This window comes from Saccopteryx leptura, chromosome 1, assembly GCF_036850995.1.
Source record: "Saccopteryx leptura isolate mSacLep1 chromosome 1, mSacLep1_pri_phased_curated, whole genome shotgun sequence".
Lineage (NCBI taxonomy): Eukaryota > Metazoa > Chordata > Mammalia > Chiroptera > Emballonuridae > Saccopteryx > Saccopteryx leptura.
The window spans coordinates 80,280,901-80,302,562 of NC_089503.1; the positions used below are offsets into that span (position 1 = coordinate 80,280,901).

The 21,662-nt window shown below is 43.4% G+C and overlaps 1 protein-coding gene across 8 annotated transcripts in view; it reads left to right on the forward strand.

The window, feature by feature from the left end:
• Positions 1-21,662, forward strand: part of AMOTL1 (angiomotin like 1) — a 169,376-nt gene that overhangs the window by 123,100 nt on the left and 24,614 nt on the right. For all 8 annotated transcript variants that reach the window (XM_066370842.1, XM_066370851.1, XM_066370860.1 and 5 more), the window contains one exon: positions 20,972-21,117. In XM_066370842.1, coding sequence (XP_066226939.1) covers positions 20,972-21,117 — 146 coding nt within the window. The remainder of the gene's footprint in view (positions 1-20,971; positions 21,118-21,662) is intronic.

Here is a 21,662-nt window from a genome sequence, read left to right on the forward strand (position 1 = left end):
GAACAATGGCTTCCAGTGCCTCCAGATGTATTGGAAGAATATTGCCTCAATTTCACCAATAGAATCAAATGGGTTTTGAGAAACCATCAGCCAGCGTTAGAATTTCTGCAAATTCATCATACAAGTCAGAAATGTAAAAATAAAATACAGCTTTCTTTATTTAAAGCTGTTTAGAAAATTCAATTTCTTTCTATATTGTAAATCTCAAGAGCATTGTGAGTTAAGTGCTTGCAAACTAAAGACAGTTGAAAACAACAAAAGCCACTTATTCAGACACTGACCTTCTGTTGTATCATGGTGGTATTCTGATGCTTGACACAGCCTCCATTTACAAGGCTGGGAAATAATTGGTGGAACTTTCAAATTTCCAGTACTGTTTAGTTGGGTTAAGCTCCTTTGTTTCCCCCCAATTTACTCGTGATTGCACTCCAGTTATTAATGTCAGCTTCACTTTTTAAATTCTAAGTTTGGCAAATGGACACTAATACTATCTGAGGCTTTTGTCTCAGACCCTTTGAGGTCTTCTTGCAGGAGGTGAAAGGCCTGTGCCCCAGATTCACATAAAAAGCTACATCAGCATCTTGATTTATTTGCTTTCCAAACAGAATTCATCTCTTTGTAAGGGTGCAGTAGATTTCCCATCTCATCTGAGCTTTTCTTCAGAAAACGAGTCATCTGTGCTATCTGCATTTTGTACCTACGTTTTGGACGATCGGGCGCACAGGGAGAGTCCGTGTCCTTATGGCAGTTACGTCAGCACTGCTGCTCTGCTGATGCTCTGCCTTCTTGTCAGGGGATATCGTTTCCTCACTTGGTTCAGGTCAAAATGGGGCAATTTGTTTGTTTCACCTGATGGGCACACGTTCTAGCCTCCTAGGCCAGGCTGTGCTGATGGAATGACAGGGCTTAGTGTCGTGTGAGCTCAGAAATGCTCCTGTAGACTTTAACCTCTGGCTCAGAGCCATCACATTACTGATGCAGGCAGAGGCCTCCCGCTTTGCAGGGACTGGTTCGCTCTGTGCAGGCATGCCCCATGGTGTTCCAGAGGCAGAGACAGGAGCACCCAGGGCGTTTTCAGCTGCTTATAGGTACCTCAGCGTTGATATGTGATGTAATTAGATCTGGGCAGGGCATGTAAAGCAGGTTTGCTAACCATGATATCTAACCAATTTTTTAGTACCTGGACCTTCCAGGACACTTTGTGCCATCATCATGGTTTACAATTATTTGCATTTTCTTTTCCTCTCCTGGTGTGGCCAAGAGATGGACTCAAGAGGTTATTTCAGATTGTAAATAGGTTTTTTTCTTAGTGCGTTCTAGGAACTCTTTATATATTAAGGAAATTAGCATGTCCCCTGCCATGTATGCTGCAAATATTTCCCCTAGTTGTTTTTTACCATTGATCAGAGTGTCCTTTATTTTACAGAAGATTTTTCTAGTAACTATATTTATGCCTTCTAGATAGTATGTCATGCTCAGAAATGCTTTTTCCTACTCCAGGATTATGAAAATATTGACCTATGTTTTCTTCAAATGTGTTTACGATTTCATTGTTTGCAAGGCTTGTATTTTAGAAGCTAGTAGAAGAGAAATTCATTAGGAGCTTACCTGGAGGCAAGGACAGAAGTAGTAATGGAGAGGAGGGGAAAACAAGCAAGTGACAATTCCTAGGACTCGGTGACCAATTGAATAATGGCAGTAAAGGAGAGAAAGGAGTGTGACAAGAAAACTAGGCAGATGGTCAATCATTACTAATAAAAAGCAGAAGGAACAGGCTGGGATGAGATAACGAGTTACAGTTTGAACGCGTTGAGTCATCTCCCACTTGCGCCCATGGCTAAGCGCGCAGGTACAAATACAATAGGTGCAGACATGCCCAGGAGGCTCGCAGCAGGCAGTGCTCTGTCAGGCTTTCATTTTAGCCCGTGGGTATGGAGTGGCAGGCATGAATTACCATGTCTCTCCACAGTTATTAATGTGTTCGTTCTCTATACATTCTTCTGAAACTCTATTATTAGAACACTTTCCAAATGCCTAGTAGTCATAATTATACACGTCAAGTGGGTCTTTGGAGAGTTTAGCATTTGTCAAGAAAGGCAAGGCTGCCAAGCAGTGAGTAGTGATTTCTCCGGATAACGCAGACCAAGGAGCTGAGGCTTAGTTGGGACGTCCCTGAGAACCACTTTGGCCAGTGGAAAAGTTAGATGGAAGATGAAAGTAGAGAACAACATGTTTGGTTTTTTGCTGGGTGTTCATGATGACGCCAGGAGCGCAGGGCCAAGAACACCCAAGGTGCTTTACGGTCTGAGCTGTCCGTAGGACTTCGGTAATGCTCTCTTATTGAATGGCAAGGGAAGGTCCTTTCCAGCTTGATTTCTAAATTTCCCCGCATTCCAGAATTGTTTTCCTGTAAAGGCTGAACTCTGCCCCCTCGTTGGAGTCTGACAAAGGCCGGGGTGGACTGCCTGGGCAGTTAGTTAGTACTCAGCTGTATGAGCTAAGACGAACGTTACACGGGGATTGTTGTGCTCCTGTCATGAGACTTGTCTATGTTAAAAATCACACGGAATGAAGTGCTTAGGACTTTGATGACTGCGACGAATTATTTTCTCTACCACATCATGGTGGCTTGTTATTCTTATTGGAGGAATTCAGAGTTTTGTGTGTTTGTTTTCTGGTTTTACTTGTTTATTTTTTCAAATATTTTTGCAATCAAATTGTTCCTGAAAAACAGGACATTCTATGTGGTCTGGCTGTATGGAACTAAGGCTTCTTTATCCTTCACCTTCTTTAGCTTACTGAGATTCCTGGTTTATCTATTTGTTCATTTGTCACACACATACACATGCATGTGAGCGCACAGACTCACACACATGCACATACCAGTTAGGCCACTGTGCACTAAAGGCAGAGCTCTGGGAATGTCTGTCATTATTCTTAGTGCTGTCTTCTCAGTAAGTGAAACTTTTTAATTGTTTCTTCCTGAAAACTGATAACTGTGGAATTTCCATCATCATTAGGCCAGTAAGCCAAAAATAAAATATTAGATGTGGGGAAACTAGATGAGTAGAGATAATCTAACTATGTTCTTGGGTTGAATGGGAGCCGATTAGCTCTGGCATGCCGCTGGTATTCTAGGACAATACCGAGTTGTGTTCTAGGCTGCCCAGAACTCATCTCCACCCCTTTGGGGTTGTTTAGGCCACATGGGTTCAGCACATTTAGTTTAAATCCCTCTGGCTGTTGTACTTCTATAAGGGCTCATGCGAAACACACAGCAGAAATTACTATGCCATGAACATTAATGCTGTTCACCACATGAAGTCTCAGGAGCTTATTCTGAATCATCATTGGGTTTCATTACATCACGTTGTGGGTTTCCGTCAGGCTCTGTCGAGAAGGAATGGGTAGATGTTGTCAATTGTGGGCACCCCTTCCCTGGGCTTGCCAGTGCCTGTGACTCCTTCTGACTCAGCGCAGAGCTCCTACCATGGTGCTTACTGCTTATGTTGTCTCCTTCTGTCTGTGTGTCGCTGATGAGCATGATCTTCAGAGCTAGGAGAGCTGTAAGCATTTTATTATTTATTTATTTATTTATTTATTTATTTATTTATTTATTTATTTATTGTGTTTACATAGATTCTAGTATCTCCCTAAAAGCATCCCCCCTCCCCCATATTCCCCTCAAAAAAGCTTACCTCTCTCCCAAAAGCTCCCTCCCCCCTTCTCTTCAAGTTTAATTCCATTCCTCAGTTCACATTGTTCCTTGGATTCCTCAAATGAGTGAGGTCATATGGTATTTTCTTTCTCTGCCTGGTTTATTTCACTTAACATAATAGTTTCCAGGTCCATCCATATTGTTGCAAAATGTAATATTTCCTTTTTCATGGCCCCATAGTATTCCATTGTATATATGTACCACAGCTTTTTTTTTCTTCTTTTTTTTTTTCTTTATACTTTTCTGAAGCCAGAAACTGGGAGGCAGTCAGACAGACTCCTGCATGCGCCCAACTGAGACCCACCCAGCAGGCCCACCAGGGGGCGATGCTCTGCCTATCTTGGGACATCGCTCTGCGGCAATCAGAGCCATTCTAGCGCCTGAGGCAGAGGCCACAGAGCCATCCTCAGTGCCCAGGCCAACTTTGCTCCAATAGAGCCTTGGCTGGCTGCAGGAGGGGAAGAGAGAGACAGAGAGGAAGAAGAGGGGGAGGGGTGGAGAAGCAGATGGGCACTTCTCCTGTGTGCCCTGGCCGGGAATCGAACCAGGGACTCCTTCACACCAGGCCGATGCTCTACCACTGAGCCAACCGGCCAGGGCCTGTACCACAGCTTTTTAATCCACTCGTCCACTGTCGGACACTTGGGCTATTTCCAGATCTTCGCTATTGTGAACAATGCTGCCATAAACATGGGGGTGCATTTTTTTTCTCAGTCAGTGATATGGTGTCCTTGAGATATATTCCTATAAGTGGGATGGCTGGGTCAAAGGGCAGTTCCATTTCTAATTTTATGAGGAATCTCCATACTGTTTTCCACAGTGGCTGCACCAGCCTGCATTCCCACCAGTAGTGCAGGAGGGTTCCCCTTTCTCCACATCATCGCCAGCACCTATCATGTGTTGAGCTGTAAGCATTCTTTACGTCTCCATCTTCATCCCTCACCAAAACACCTTGAACCTTTATATACCTAGCACTAAGTTAATGTTAAGGAGATGAGTAAAAGTGGAAAATCCCTGTAACAATAGGCTTGAAATTCTCCTTATATGGCATTAGCACAAAAATGTTCTTTTTAGCTCAGTGTTCCTTAGTCATGTTGGGAGATACGTTCTTCGTTATTTCAAGGCATTAGGCAAAATTATTTTGAAAAATTGCTATCAGAATAGAAGCTTTTAATAATGCTTGAATTCTTTTTTTGCCTTCCTTCTTCCCTCCTTTCTTCTTATTTATTATTTATTCATTCATTCATTTATTTTAAGTAAGAAGATATCTGGGTAAAGGGACTCTTTCACTATTATGAACAGTGATGTTTTTAATGAGTAGTAGTATGATATAGTTGATTTCTGACTCCCTGGACACCTTCTCTTGTACTCTGACAGAGATGTGTTGGCGACTGTGGTGGGTAATGTTCCCATCACAGCCGGCCAGATGCTCGCACTGACCAATCCATTGACTGTGCCAGATACCGCAGACCTGCCTGGGCAAAGGAGAAGTTACCTGTGAAGCCTGCCAGAGTGGCATCATTTAAATCAAGAAAATTTTCTTCCCCTAAATTAACTAATTGTCCTTAAAAATGACCCCTACATTTAGTAGGATCGAACAATTCTAAAAAATAAAAGGTTTTGTAGGCACAGCCTCAGGCAAATACTTTTGGATCAACCGCTGCACCTTCCGGTTCCTAGGCTCTCACTACCATGCTCATGACCTGATAATAGATGCCTGATTATTTTCAGGCATAGATCCCCGCACCTCCATTTCCTCTAAGGAAACAGAGGAATAAACCTCCAAATTCAGCCAACACAGCTCTGAGGAAGAACCAGTGATGGGAAGTGTGAAGACGACTTTATAAAATACATTTATTCTGCGATGCTTCTTCCTGCCTCCTTACGTCCTTCCTCCGTCTGTGTTAGCATGCACCTTCTCTGCAAGGACCTGCCAGTTTTCAGAGTGGGCGTGGTCCGTGGTCCCAAAGAATGCCAGCATGGCTTACGGAGCCTTCCTGAGTTTGGGAAGCAGAGCATGTGAATGCTTAAGGCACTTGTTCTGTCTTGACAGGCAGCACCCCCAAAACTTAAAACCTACCTGATAACCAGAAGTGCACCCCAAAATCCAGGGCATCTGTTTATATTCAATCAACTCTTCTCCCCAAGTGTGAAAATAAACATTACTCAATTAGGCTGATTTTTCTCTGCTTAAAGAACAGAGCTGATTAAAGAACTGTGTCCTGATCACGTGTCGATGTCTGTTAGCTATGATTTTTTATTTATTTGCTTGGCATTCCTGTCTGGGGATGGAAAATTCAAATGTCTTAAACTTTATTGCACACCCCGTTCCTTGCATGACATAGCTAGTTGGGTGGGTGGAGTAAACACAGACTAAAAAAAAAGCATACCGAAATTCATTTTCATTTCATGCTGTCTCAGGGAGTCCTCACTTTCCCTGACAGCCCAGGGCCAGGAAATCCACGTTCAGGTCTCAGATGAAATGAAATGGCAATTCCCCAAGGAAGTTTTTTGTTTTTTATTTATTTATTTATTTATTTATTTTAGAGAGGAGAGAGAAAGGGAGAGAGAGAGAGAGAGACAGAGAGGGAGAGAGAGAGGAGAGAGAGACAGAGAGAGAAGGTGGGGAGGAGCTGGAAGCATCAACTCCCATATGTGCCTCGACCAGGCAAGCCCAGGGTTTTGAACCGGCGACCTCAGCATTTCCAGGTTGATGCTTTATCCACTGCGCCACCACAGGTCAGGCCCCAAGGAAGTTTTGAGGCAGGTCAGATCTTTCTTTTGTGTAATCCCCCAACACCCTCTACCTTTTTCTTTTTAAGCACATCACAACTGGAAATAAGTAACTGTTTGGATGTTCAGGTGTTGTCTTCCCTGACAAAATGGTTTGCGCGTGAGGGCAGAGGCCCTGGCAGCCTCATCTTTGTAGTCCTATGTCGTTGTGTTTCCAGAACGTGGCACTCAGAGGCATTTACTAAATATCTGTTGGATATTGAATAACATGATGGTCATTATCATGTAATCAAATTGTTATTGGCCATTTCCTGTGAACTAGCTGTGTTCTATACGGGTCAGCAAAATTTTCTGTAAAGCGCCGGTTGGTAATTAATTTTAGGCCGTAACTACTTGACTGTCCTGTAGTGGAGAGCCACCGTAGATGATCTGTAAACAAAGGGGAGTGACTCAGTTCCAGTGACACTTTGTTTACAGAATCAGGCAGTGGCTGGGTTTGGCCCACAGGCCATGATTGCTGACCTCTGTCCCAGTCATGGAAGGGTAAAAATAAGAAGAAACCTCAGGGTAACAAGGATGGAAAATAAAGAACTTTAGAGGTATTCTCTAGATCTTATTTTGTAAGTTGCCCTAATTTCTAAATTAGTATGTAATTGTTACTTTCTTTCCCGGGAGGGCTTCGTGGTCATCTTTTACTTAAACCCTAATGCAGGAGCATGATTATTTTCATTTTAGAGAAAAAGACACATACACATGTAGGCACAAACCGTAGTCACCCAGTCGGGATCCAAAATTGGCGATGATGGGAGATAGGGCTGGGCGGGACTAGTCCAGGGTTAGTTGTGCTAGGTAACTGCCTCGATAGTGAGGCCTTAGGGGTGTCTCTCAGCAGTGCCATAAATCTTACAGTAAGCATCCTGCTGTAACATGAGGTCTCTAGACCTTAAATAACAGGGCTGGAGAGGGCCTTAAAGGTCACAAGTCTGGTCTCTAGCAGTGCATGCTGTCCTCCCAACTGGAGCTCGTTAAGAGGCCATTTGATTGCCACAGTGAATGACAATTTCTCCGGAGGCTGTTGGTCTGATGATTACAAGTTTATCTTCATGTGGAGTTGCATGTTTGCTCCCCTTCAGCTCCTGGTTCAGGCCAAACCGGATGTGGTCAATTTTACATCAGTAACTGCTACCAACACTAATTGAGCACTTACTGTGAACCGAGTACTGTGCTGGTCTCTATGGGTACATTGTCTCTATTAACAGGTACTTAATAGATGATGATGCTGAGGCACAGGAAGATTAAGTAGCTTGTCCATGGTGAGTGGAGCAGACAGGTTTTAACTCAAGTCATTCTGACTCTGGACCAAAGTCATACTGAGCTGCTGTGGGGAGCCACTTCTTGTGTTCTGGAAAGTGAAGAGATGTGGTCATGTGAAAGGTGGCAGCGCTGGACTCCTAGTGGATTTAGGGCTCATGGAGCATGACCTCAACATTTCATTGATATAGAAACGGCAACTGAGAATGATCAAGTGGTTTTCCCCAATACCTCTTCAGTATTTAATAGGTAAACCACGATGACAATTGAGACCTCCATTTTTTAATCTTTTTCATCCTTTTTCCAGAGGTTATCTCTGTTGGCTCTGGGGGTGATGATAAATTTCATAATAAATATTTGTACTAGAAGTCTTCTTTGGATGCAAACTATTTAGCCCAGTACTATGACTTAATAATAATGTTTCCAGGTCTTCTCAGTTGAATTCTAACTACTGGAATTCATAATTTGTCCTTCCAATTTCCACATCTGTGTTTTTGAACCAGAGCCAGTTATAATAAAAGGCCTTCCTTGACAATCTAGTGTGTCTCTTCAGATATAAAAACAAAATATTATTAAGACCAGAATAGAGTTTAGAGTCTAAAAAGAAATGTTTCCTCAAAATGTCTATGAAATTAAACCTTTTGTTCTCTGGATAATAATTTTTTTAAAAAAAAAGCAGAATGCAATGAGTAACTCTATGGTGTAGTTTCTTACAGTTAGTTTTTTAAACTATTTTTGGTTCATGAATTGTAGTGAGAGCAGACATCTGTATCTTAATGGAATCCCAGAACTTTGAGGGGACAGAATGTTTGTTTTAAGTTCAGAAAATTTGGTCTGAGACCATTAAAAATAAGCTTGCATCTGCTACTAATTTTCTTTTTTGCTTACAAAGACTGGTTTGCTAGAAAAAGAAAAAAAAAGATCTGTTCAAAGCAAGTTACAAAAATGATAATGGGAGGGATTGCAGAAGTTAAAGGAAGGGAGAACATATAATTGCAGACAACACATTGCTTTCTCTCTGATCAACCCAAAATGAACAACTTTTACCCACATAGAACTTTTCCTCAGCATGAACTTCTGTCTTTGGGCCAGGTTTTTGTATTAAGCCATTCAAAGGGCCCACTTAAAAAGCATAGTTTTATATATACATATTATAATAATGCCTTAATTAAAACAAATACAGGAATATAATATATAATTAACAATATATACCTGTAAATATCTAGGTATTTACTTAGGTATAAACACCTAAAATAATATATATACCTATATTTACATACAGTAAAATATACTGCTCACAAAAATTAGGGGATATTTCAAAATGAATATGAAGCGATAAAAAAAGAAGCATTTGATTTTTTTTTTAATAAACAAGAACATCAGAAAAGCAAACAACAAATCAAAGAAAGTTGTTCGATGATGCAAATGAGATGCAAAACCAACTTTTATTTCATTGGTGAAAATGCACTACACAAAAAGCTGAAAGTACTGGAGCATTTGCATGTTCCCTCATCCCCTAATTTTTGTGAGCAGTGTAAATGTGCACATTCTAAGTGTACAATGTGATGAAACGTGACAACCACTGCAGTCAAGATAGAGCCGCACCTGCAGAGTCCGTGGAGTTCTTCCCTCCACGCGAGCTGGCACTCCCCGCCACCATCTGTCTGCCCCAGGTCACTTTTCACTACCTTCAGATCATTGCTGTTTGTATTATGTCCAGGCGTTACATTTGTTTTCTGCAAGGGGAACCAAATTGTCTGGTAGGGTCTTAAATTTTATATCTGGAAATAGAAGTGTCTGTTGTTCATCTTTATATATTTGGAAAAGAGAAGACAAAAAAAAGACTTCTGTTCTGTGGTGGTTAAAAAAATAGTTTAAATCTTCAGGTTTGGTTTCTGATTGATTCACGAATATGTGTATAATCAAAACTAAATGCCTTGTGTATCCTATATTTATGTGGCATTATTATCTCATTGTTTAATTCGTTATTAAGCTGTCAGCAATGATACGAAAATAGCAGTGCATTTTCATTTTTAGAAAAGAAAATGGAAGGTTGAATAGTACGTGTGGAAGCTGTACTGGATGAATGGGTGTATATTCAGTCAAGCAAGTTTGCAAGCTACATATGTAAAAAAAATTTATGAAGGTTAAAAAAATCCTGAATTACACTTCAAATGTGTAAGTACAGTTTCTAGAAATATTGGTTTAGCAAGAAAGTATTTTCGGTTGTCACACAGCATTGTAATTGTTTTGAAAGACTTCTGTCAGTGTTCATGGTTTTTTCCATTTGACATTTGTTATCAGTCACATTTAGGTTACTTTAGAAGCAGGTTGTGTATAATTTTGTTTGTAGCTGTTAGTTTAGGGTCAATTTTAACATGGAGTGCAGAAACGAACATTTTCGGCATATTTTACTTTTTTATTTCCATAAAGGAAAGGAAGCTGCTGAGGCTTACAGAAAGATAATGTGAAGTTCATGGTGCTGATTGCATAACAGAACGCATGTGTCAGAATTGGTTTTAAAAATTTCGTTCTGGAGATTTTTCACTCAAAGATGACCAACGTTCTGGTCGACCTACTGAAGTTGATGATGACCAAATCAAAGCCATAATTGAAGAGAATCATCATATAACTGTTTGAGAGATTGCAGAGAGGTTAAATGTATCGCACACAACAATTGAAAATCACTTAAAATGTCTTGGACTCGCTGAGAAGCTCGATATTTGGATTCCGCGTGAATTGAAAGAGATTCACTTAACACAGCAAATCAATATTTGCGATATGCATCTCAAGCACAATGAAACTGACCTTTTTTTTTTTTTAAAGAATCATCACTGGTGATGAAAAATGGGTCATCTACAGTAACATGATTCGAAAACAATTATGGTCCAAGCGTGATGAACCAGCACAAACCACATCTAAAGCTGAACTGCATCAAAAAAAGGTCATGCTGTCAATTTGGTGGGATTACAAAGGTGTTGTGTATTTTGAGCTGCTCCAAGAAGCCAGATGATCAAATCAGGTGTTTACTGTCAACAACTAATGAAACTGGATGAAGCAATCAAACAAAAATGGCCAGAATTGGCAAATCACAAAGAAATTGTGTTCCACCATGATAATGTAAAGCCTCACACATCTTTAGTAACTTGTGGGAAATTATTGGAACTTGGTTGGGAAGTGATGTCGCATCTACCATACAGCCCTGACCTGGCACCATCTGATTACCATTTATTTTGAAGTTTGCAAAACTCTGAATGGTAAAACTTTCACAAATGATGATGACCTTAATTCGCACTTGGTTCAGTTTTTTGCTGATAAGGACCAAAATGTCTATAAGCACAGAATCCTAAAGCTGCAAGAAAGATGGCAAAAGGTCATTGAACAAAATGGAAAATATATAATTGATTAAAGTTTATTCTTTGTATAAAAAATGAGTTTTATTTCACACTACAAAATCGAAATTACGCCCTGGCCGGTTGGCTCAGCGATAGAGCGTCGGCCTAGCGTGCGGAGGACCCGGGTTCAATTCCCGGCCAGGGCACACAGGAGAAGCGCCCATTTGCTTCTCCACCCCTCCGCCGCGCTTTCCTCTCTGTCTCTCTCTTCCCCTCCCGCAGCCAAGGCTCCATTGGAGCAAAGATGGCCCGGGCGCTGGGGATGGCTCTGTGGCCTCTGCCTCAGGCGCTAGAGTGGCTCTGGTCGCAACATGGCGACGCCCAGGATGGGCAGAGCATCGCCCCCTGGTGGGCAGAGCATCGCCCCTGGTGGGTGTGCCGGGTGGATCCCAGTCGGGCGCATGTGGGAGTCTGTCTGACTGTCTCTCCCTGTTTCCATCTTCAGAAAAATGAAAAAGAAAAAAAAGAAGAAAGACAAAATCGAAATTACTTTCTTGCCAACCCAAAATATGACTAGAGAAAATTACACTCAAGAGAACTTGCACTGTTATTCAAATAAATATTTTACCAGATCATACCTGAGATACATTACTTTTGGTGCTACAAACTCACTTTGGGGCTTACATACTAAAGAGCAATAGGTTATATAAAGTAACAAAACATAGTAAGTATGTGCAGACCAGAATGTGTTATCTTCCTCTATTAGATCAATAGAAGATTTGGTGGTTGGGTTTACTTTTCAATGGTAAGTATCTGAAAACTATTGTTTAAATTTTTATTTTAAAGGCTGAGTTAGAAGTTGACCATGTATCAATAACATTCTCTTATTCAATAAGCTGTTGCCTAAACTTCTTTTATCTCTTCATGTATGAAACACTTCTGCTATCTTGGAGTCTTAAAATCTGACAGAGAGAGAAGGGTTTAGACACATTAGGAAGTAAGCTGGTAAGGAAGGACAAGACACAGATGTAAGGTCAGCGGATAATGGGGAAAGGTCAGGCCCACAAACTTTGGCTGGGACCACCCACAACCAAGAGCGCCAAAAGAAACTTCCCAGGAGCCCTTTGGAAAAGAGCAACTGTCTGTCAGCCAGTGAGATATCACCACATCATATTAGCTCGACCACCCTAGGGACCCTTTAAATATCTCCCACATGGGTCACCATTTGTGACTTCCCTGGCCCCGAGGCCAGGGAACCTCGTAGGGCGGGAAGTGGGAAGCGCTCTGTACTCAATAAAGCCTTTTATTATTCCACACTTCGTGGCTCCGGCCCCTTCCTTCTTTATCGGGGAAAAATACCTTACAACAGACATCTGCCTCAGCACCTGGAATACAGGCAGAATGGCCAGGATTCATTAGAGAACTACTCCCCACCCACCCTCCCACCCCAAGCTATGTGTGCAGGTTCTCCCATGCAGGTGAGATGTGTATTCTAGAAGGAATCAGAAAAACTACCTAAGTGTGTAAGCCTTTAGGTCAGGCCTTGAAAACGAATTAGTGTTTCAGAGTTTTGCTGCCAGAGTACTATGTGAAAGGGAAATTTTCTATTTTCCTTTTAAATTTGGGCAACAAAGTTTGTATCCATCCTTCACTTTCCAGGCTCTGTCTCACTTTCTCATAGTGACTCATCTCTCCAAAAGATTTCTTCCCTATCTTTTAACCATGTCCATTTCCACACATCTTTGTTTCTTTTTATACTGTCTGAACCAGTGGCTTTGACACCACGCTTGTTTAAGAGAAAGCTTACTGAGAAGCCCCAAATGTGAAATGCACAAAAGATGAAGAACATTTTTGGTTGAGACAGGGGTGCGTTTTTCAGCTCCCTCCCTTCCTACTTGGCCCCCAGACCTCTTCCCCTTCCTTCTCTCTCTCCCAGTGCTCTGCAGAACAATTTGGTTTGAACTCCTATTCTTAATTTTCCTTATTACAGAATTTGTTTAAAAACAGTTCACTCTCTCAGCCATTTCAGAGATGCCCTCGCTAAAGTTCCTGAGTTTGTTAATAGACCTATTCAGCCACCCACTCCCAACCTATGTCTCCAGTTTCCCTGCGCAACCTTGGCAACCTGCAGTGGCTGTACAGGGACTGCATAGATCTAAAGACCCTTTCTGGAAATAACAAGGTTCTTTACCTTGAGACTTAATCAGCAAATTAAAAAAAAAAAAAAAAAAGACAACAGAAAGCTAAACCAGAGACTTACAGGGTTAGCTTTGTATTATTTTTTTCACTGCTGAATTAATGAATATGGCTTTCAAAGTTGGATGAACTTTGATGTTGTTTTGCATCAAATAAGCTTCCTGTGAACAGATCACTCTTATATATTGTAAGCAGTGCTCTGTTTAGATTATATTTGGGGGGGGGAGTCTCTTTCTTAGTTCATCAGTTTGGCTCTCTAACTGGATTAAGGAGTGAGAGCAGTGTAAGAATGAGCTCTTGAGTGTGGAATATCTTTAAGGCAGATGGAACCTTGATAGTTTTACAAATAATGCAATAAATGAAATACCTTCCTATTGACTTCCCACTCACACACCTCAGATAAAAAGAAATTACTTTTGGTGTCAACAAGATTGTCCAAATGGAGCTGGCTCTCTGAGTACCCATGGATTGGAGCATACCTGTGCAATAATGCAATGGACCCCTTGGTACCACCATCTGTTTTGTATTGTAAGATATGATTTCAGGAAACTCAGGGCCAAAGGTTCCTTAAGGAAGATGGAACAGGAGGAGAAATTATAGAGAGAGATAATATGGCAAGTAAGTATTCAGACATCTTTTCATGAGAGAATCCATTCAGTATTGTGTAGAAATTTCTAGTTACCAAAAGTAATGCCATTAGTGTTGGTTGGCATTGTCTTAGGACTCTACCAAACTACCAAGTCAAGTCCTGCTGGTGGAGAAAGGAGTACAGGTTTAAAGAAATGAGTATCTTAGTGATCTTTTCATTACAAAAGGAAACATCCGCTTGAGCTAGCCTAAGCCCAAGTACAAGGACTCTTTTTGAGTACACAGGTGTGTGATGGAGTCCCCAGGCAGGACAGGCGGGCAGGCCTCACAAGGGTGAGGGGCCAGGCACGTCTGAGAATCAAGGTGTGGCTTGTATTTAGGGGTCTGTCTGCGAGTCTCTGTTTCCCTTTCTCCTTTATGCCACAGACTCATGATCATCCACCTTTTCCCATCCATCTGCTTGATTCTTCATTTTCTACACTATGACCTTCTCTGTTTCTCCAAAGCATGTTCTGGAATAAAGCATGTTTGGAATATGGCTGCTAGCCCCGGAGCTAGGTGGCCCATCTGCCTCACTACTCTCCCAGGCTCCTGCTTGCATATCCCCAGATGAGAGGCTCTGATTGGCGCTCCTTGGGTCACATGACCCTTCAGGTTTGAGCCTGTCAAACAGGAGTGGTGGGCAGGAGCTGAGAGAAGGGCAGACATGGCTACTTGCCAGAACTGAGCCCTGTGGATGGAGGACTGCCGTAGATAGCTCTCAGCACAGAGTTGTCTGACCAGACGTCATGAGAGTTGTATACTCCATATAGCTCTCCAGATCAGGAAGCACTTGCCTGTCGCAGGCCCACTCCCAGGGAACCCCCAGTGCTGATGCGAGGCCCCTGCTGTAGCACACAGGTGGCCCGGTACTGTCAGCCACGTCCCCCTCAGCCTCCCTACCCAGCCTCTCCTTTGTCTGTGGCCTCATCTCTGGTCACATCCTTTAAGCTCTCTTCACTCCTGGAGGCCCAGAGATTATATTCCTGACATCGGTCTTATCCGTCAAAATGATGAGACTCCTGGTCAGTGGCATTTTAGGGGTTTGGGATTGTGCCTGCCTCCTCTTCCCTTAATCCTGTCACCACCGCTCCCTCTTCCTATGTCCAACGCGACGTGCACCTTCCTTGAGAAGTGCCAGAGAAGTGATGCAGAACCAGATGCCAAAACGGGCTAGATGTGCATTGCTGTGCGAGCATATGGAACTCAGAGCTTGAACAGAATGAGCTCAGTCTGTGTTTATATCTACATAGACAGGCGCGCGCGCGCGCGCGCGCACACACACACACACACACACACACACACACACACACAATCCAGGATAGATAAAACATGCAAAGAGCCAGCCGGGAAAAGGGTCAAGTCTTGGTTCTAGCTGAAAGAAGAGAAGCGGAGGAGGAAGACCTGTCTATATTACCTTCTGAGAATTCTGATGAATTAGTCACCCCTTGTTCAAGCTGGCAGCTCTGTCCCTCCAGCTATATTGGGCTTAGGGAAAAATTCATCAAGAACCTATTCTATAATGGTTTGGGAATCGATTCTTACTTGAGAAGGGCCAGGTTAAAGCTTTGCTGTCTTCATGAGCCCCAGCTGGACGTTGGAGCATGGAATTAAAAACTAGCACCCCCACTATGAGTGCCCCCCCATGCCCAGCCCTTGGTATTTCTTGACAGAGGTTACTAGGGCCCACCATCCTGTGGTTCAGCCAGCAGTTCAGCTTAGTGCTTACATTGTAATTGCAGAAACAGTTTCAACAGACTGTCTACATTGGACCTTCCCCAGAACTGGCAAAGGGTCAGATACAAAGGGAGCATCTTTAAATTACTGGGCCTCATTCTAGTTTCCACTTCTGCTCTTTCCTCAAGCAGAGAGACTAACTGTGGGTTGAGGCACAACTACCATTCGACTTTGTACAGATATCATATAGCTCATTGCACTTCAATTTTCTCAGTTGTCAAAGGGAGTTGTTTCAAGGATTAAATGAAGTTCTGTTGTAAAGCACAGTGCCAGGGACACCGTAAGCCCCCAGTGATATATGTTAGCTCTTGTTATTTAAGTACCTGTTATGTGCCAAGCCTGATGGTAGGTATTTTACAGAGTCATTTTAATCTGCACAGTAGTCCTGAAAATCGATCTGGTTAGTTCCATCTGAGGAGATGGAGGCACAGAGGTGAAGCCACGTGTCCAAGGTGAGCCAGTGGTGAAGGTGCCAGAATTAAACCAGGTCGGTCGGCCTGCCTACAGAGCCTGTGCCATCATTGTGGGTTCCAGAGTAAACAGTGTATGAGCAGGCATGTCTGTGTAAATGGGACCCGGGCCATCGGCCTAAACAACTCCCTTCTCCACTCAGTCCAGGGTAATTCATATCCACTGAGTAAACAGACCATTCTGGGCAAGAGTTCCCTTGTGTCAACTTGCCTATTCTAGGAATTTTCAGTATATACATTGGAGCCCAACCAAAAATTCAGTGTGAGACTAATCTTTCTTGAGATCCCTCCGAAGAGGCTTAGCTAATAATAAACTGAAAGGGACCTTCCTATGAGGTGGTTTCACTCATGGGACTCTCCCTTGACATCTCCCAAGAGATGATGTTTTAAAATGGCTCTGACATACCTCTGTCTCAAGTCTACAGGGAGTTAAAGGGGCATAGGTACCCTGCCTTGTGGGCTCCTTGCCATGACAGCCCCTCCCTCCTCACTCCCTTGCCTGAATTAGATGTCCTCTGTGTGTTCTCAGAGCACCCCATGCAAGCAGCTGTTAGAGCAACTTGTCACATCCCTTTGCCTATGTCCATGCCTCTCTGCCTAGCCTGTTGAGTGCAGAATGCTATCGCCTATTCACCTTGTAGTCCCAGAAATTATCACACTTTTTGGAATGACAACAGTAGTAACCACAGCATTATCATAGTTGACATTTACTGGATACTTACTATGTGCCTTTTGAAGTAGCTGCTGTTGTGATCCTCACTTTGAAAGCAAGGACACTGCAGCACAAAAAAACTATTTTTATTTCCATAGTCACAAAACCGTAAGTAGTAGAGCTGGGTCTGAACCCAGGCAGCTTGATTCCAGATCCATGCTTTTAACCAGTACTCTGTGATATTTCCACGTAAGTAGATGCAAATGAATATACATGTGGGTATAAGTATTGTATTTTGAGAAATACACTATGACCTATGACGTACTTAAACCTGTGCAATAATGAGCTAGGCTAGAATGGAGCTCTTCTGTATTTTCTGCTTCTGTTCTGCAATTCTTTATCTCCGCATGCTTGCTGAGGGGAGGCAGTTAGAGCCAGCTTGTGAGCATGGGTGGGATGAAAAGGCCAGTTCTAGCTCTACCCCTGCTGAGCATCACTTCTGTGGGCACGTTTCTTATCCTTCCTTAGTGTCGTTTTCCTCACCTGGAGATAGAAATAATAACGGTGCCTACCTCATACAGTAAGCTTAAAGGAAATATAAAGGGAGTAATATGTCACTATTTTGGAACACAATCATTCAACAAACAAGCAGACTTAATTATTATTTTCACTATTGTCACGAATGTTTGTTTTTAAAAACTTTATTATTGAGAGCACTACTTCTTATCAGTGCACAAGGAGTTCTGAGCCAGGGTGAGTGATGCTAAGTGATACTGCTTCAATCTGAAGCCTAAAGTCATCAAACTCCAGACAGTGTTTTGAGCTATGCATTCCAGGGGACTACAAAGCATTCCAGATCTAATGGAGTCTTCGTCCATTACCCACATCTTTGCACTGTAGTGTGCAGTGAGGTTCTAGTAGCCTGGGCAGAGAAGAGGACTGGGGATGCCCGTGGTCTGTACCAGCCATCTGATGCATGTGGCCTCACAGGTGGAGTGGACAGCTCTATAACAAAGGCCGGAGACCAAACACCTAACATCTAACAGGTGTTGCCATTTATTGTACAGTTGGCAATGAACTTCATACATGGTAGAAAGTCATTGATTCATTCAACAATATTTATTGATACAGTGTTTTAGACTCAGGCAATCAATAATGACCAAAACAGGTAAAGTCATAGATATTTAGATTCTTTTATACTTTTTAAGCATTATCTCCATCAGCAGAGTTGTCAAAACACTGTGATGCAGATGACATCATTTGCATTTGTTAGATGAAGGAGCTGAGGCTTAGAGGTTAAGTGAATGCCACACCTTAGAGCTGCCCAGTGGTGAACCTAGGATGTGAATCCAGTTTTTTGGGGTTTTTTTTCCCCAAAGTTAGAAACAGGGAGGCAGTCAGACAGACTCCTGCATGCGCCCAAACTGGATCCACCCGGCATGCCCACCAGGGGGCGATGCTCTGCCCATCTGGGGTGTCGCTCTGTTGCAATCAGAGCCATTCTAGCACTTGAGGCAGAGGCCATGGAGCCATCCTCAGTGCCCGGGCCAACTTTGCTCCAATGGAGCCTTGGCTGTGGGAGGGGAAGAGAGAGACAGAGAGGTAGGAGTAGGGGAGGGGTGGAGAAGCAGATGGGCGCTTCTCCTGTGTGTCCTGACTGGGAGTTGAGCCTGGGACTTCCACACACTGGGCTGACGCTCTACCACTGAGCCAACTGGCCAGGGCCTGAATCCAGTTCTTGATGCTGAAGTTCCACTCTTTAGCCACAATATAATAAAGGAAATAGCAAGTGTTGGAATCTTGTTGCAAACTGCAAGAAACTCTGGTTGTGGCTTCTAGTCTTGAGCTCAGTCTGTCATACTGCTTCTGGTATCCTTCAAGGTGTCCTCAGCTGCCCTCAACAGAGAGAACTTTTATGCTTCGGTTTATAAGCAGGTAGAAGCTCTGAGATCCAGTGGCTCATTCCTGGGCATGCCTGCTGAGTAACTTCTGGGTGCCCTCCAGGGCCTGGACAAGGCCAGTGGGCAGCATGCCCATTGAGACGTTGTCCAAGCCCTGGGAGCTGGTGCTCAGATGTCAGTGACTACACAGAAAGAGTGAAATGCACTGGTCTGTTCAGGGCTGTGGATGGGAGGGGCCAGAGCCAGTGCCTGTTCCCCATGGGCTGGAAAGGAAGTTTCAGAGGCAGTGTTGCAAATGCCACTGAAGGGGAGAAGGCAGGAGGGCAGTTGGCCATTGCAGTGGAGCATAAAGAGCCCGAGAGCACTGCTCTGTTCTGGGTCAGGATCTTTGTGACCTCGTTTTGGTTCTAGGGGATGCTACTATTTCTAGGCAGCGCAGCCACAGCTTAGCCTTGTATTCTGTCTGTTCCAAAGCTGTCTTGTACTCTGATCCCCGTGACATAACCTCAGGTGGGAAGGATGTTGCCATGGGACGTGAGAGGACCTGGGTTCTGGCCCAGGCTCTGCCCCAGCTGGTGGGAGGACCCTGGGCTCTCCTTTCCTTACCCATAGAGCAAAGGGGGCGGAACTACATAAATGGTGATGTTTCCTGTGATCTGTTCCGGCTCTAAAATTGTGTGTTTGTTAACTGACTATTTGCAGCCGTAAAGTATCCTGTTTATTGTTATGTCCTGCTTTTAAAACCACATTTTATGCTCCTTTAAGCACAGTTTTTTTTCTTCTATTACTTCAGTACCTATAGGGCTGGTCCTGACTGTTGATATTTGTTGTTAAATTAGTGGATGATTGTCCCCTGAGATCGTGAACGAGTGAAACTACTGTCACTGCTGGTGTCACTTCCAGACTCTGGTTCCCTGTGTTTCAGTGTTGTTGGTAGGAGGAGGGAGATAACCGGTGTGAGGCATTCAAATAGTGTGGGCACACAGAAATCAACTGCTAGCCATTTGTTGCTGCTGCTATCCTAAATTATATGCTCTGTTTCCTAAAAAATATAGAATAGTGTGCATAGGGATTTGTAACCACCTTTTTTCAATAATGAAGACTTTCACTTCATTTAATGGTGAAATATTAATATTCACTTATTTTAATGGTGGCATCCTGTCCTGTCACAGGGCTTGCAGTAGTTTATTCAACCAGTCACTTAATCTTACTCATTATGTCCAGTCAAGTTTTTTTTCATATTATACACAATATGTGTAACCATTCTAATTTACTTAAAAATAAAATGTATTGCTTTTGTAATGGGAAAAATGTTTTCAATAAATAATTCTGACCCCATGGCCCTGCCCGCCTGAGGGAAAGGGTGGAGAGGCGCCCCCAGAAGGGGTTCGGGGGTGCGGCGGGGGGCAAGGCAGCCTTCGCTCTCCCTGTGCAGAGACACGACCGCCGTCGGTTACTTTGTCACGGGACAAGAGGAAAGCCGTTTGCCTAAATCCAGAGCGAGGTCCCTTCTCTATCTGGAAGAGGAGTGAGAGAAAACATGAAGCCAGGTCCTGTGGGCAGAGAATCCAGCCGGAGAAGATGGGAGGCCTGGGTTGGAGCCCCACCTCCTGCTGTCGGGCCTCTGACCAAGAGCTTAAACCTCTGGACCTTCGTTTATTTTACTGTGAATACGAATACTAGTACTGTTGTTAGTACTGTGTGCCCTTCCATCACTGATTTGGAAAGTAGAACAGAAGGTTGTGAGCATGAAATGAGATCATAGGTGAAAAGCTAATTTGAAACATAAAAGTAAGTGTTGTACAGACAGGAGTTATTGGGAATATGGGGCCGCGAGTTCTCTGTGTACCGCTCATCTCTGGGACTGAATGTATCCGGAGTTGACAGGAGTTATTGGGAATATGGGGTCGCGAGTTCTCTGTGTACCGCTCATCTCTGGGACTGAATGTATCCGGAGTTGACAGGAGTTATTGGGAATATGGGGTCGCGAGTTCTCTGTGTACCGCTCATCTCTGGGACTGAATGTATCCGGAGTTGACAGAAGTTATTGGGAATACGGGGTCGCGAGTTCTCTGTGTACCGCTCATCTCTGGGACTGAATGTATCCGGAGTTGACAGTGCTTTTTGAGAAATCCTTACCTCACATACCACCCCTCCCAAAGGGGCAAAAACAGTAATTCGACCCTCTACTCTTTTTATGCTTCTTATATTTAATCTTTGCCAGATGTCAACTGGCAATGAGCCTAGAGGGTGAACACCCTCTGATAGATTTGTTCTTGTCTCCCTTCTAGACAAAGAATTCTTGAAGGAAAAGGAGAAGTTAGAAATGGAGTTAGCGGCAGTGAGGACTGCCAGCGAGGACCACCGGAGACACATTGAAATCCTGGACCAGGCTCTGAGCAACGCCCAGGCCAGGGTCATCAAGCTGGAAGAGGAGGTGAGATGGGCCGGCAGGTTGGAGGAGGTTGGGGGAGGGGCAGGCAGAGCCATGGGGGCCTCCATTTCCTGTGTCTAACCAAGCATCTTTAACCAGAGCTTGAGTCAGGGGGAGGGATGTAGGAGACCTTCCAAATACAAATTAATAAAAACAGAGTTGCTCCAACCCAGAGCTGGGCAAGTATGAAAAGGCAGAGCTCACTTTTAGCCTAAAATCCAGCCTGTAGCCCATTGGTTGGCAGGTGTCCAGGGCTGGAAATAAGTGGAAGGACTGGAAACCACTGGTGTCTGCAGAAAAGAGACTAACAGATTTTAAAAAAAAACAACGTAGTTCAGTTGCTCTGTCCTTGGACTTTCGGTTACATTGAAAAAGGCAAAAGTCCTCTGATGGGGGTGGGGTAGGGGTGGCATTCAGCAAACCTCTCTCCAATTTTCGGAAGTTGACTCGGTCTCCCCCACCCCCAAATCCAGGAAAATCTGATCTCACTCAAGCATTATGGAGAAATTAACCCTTTCAATTGTGTCGTGAGGTAGACTTTCCCTTTA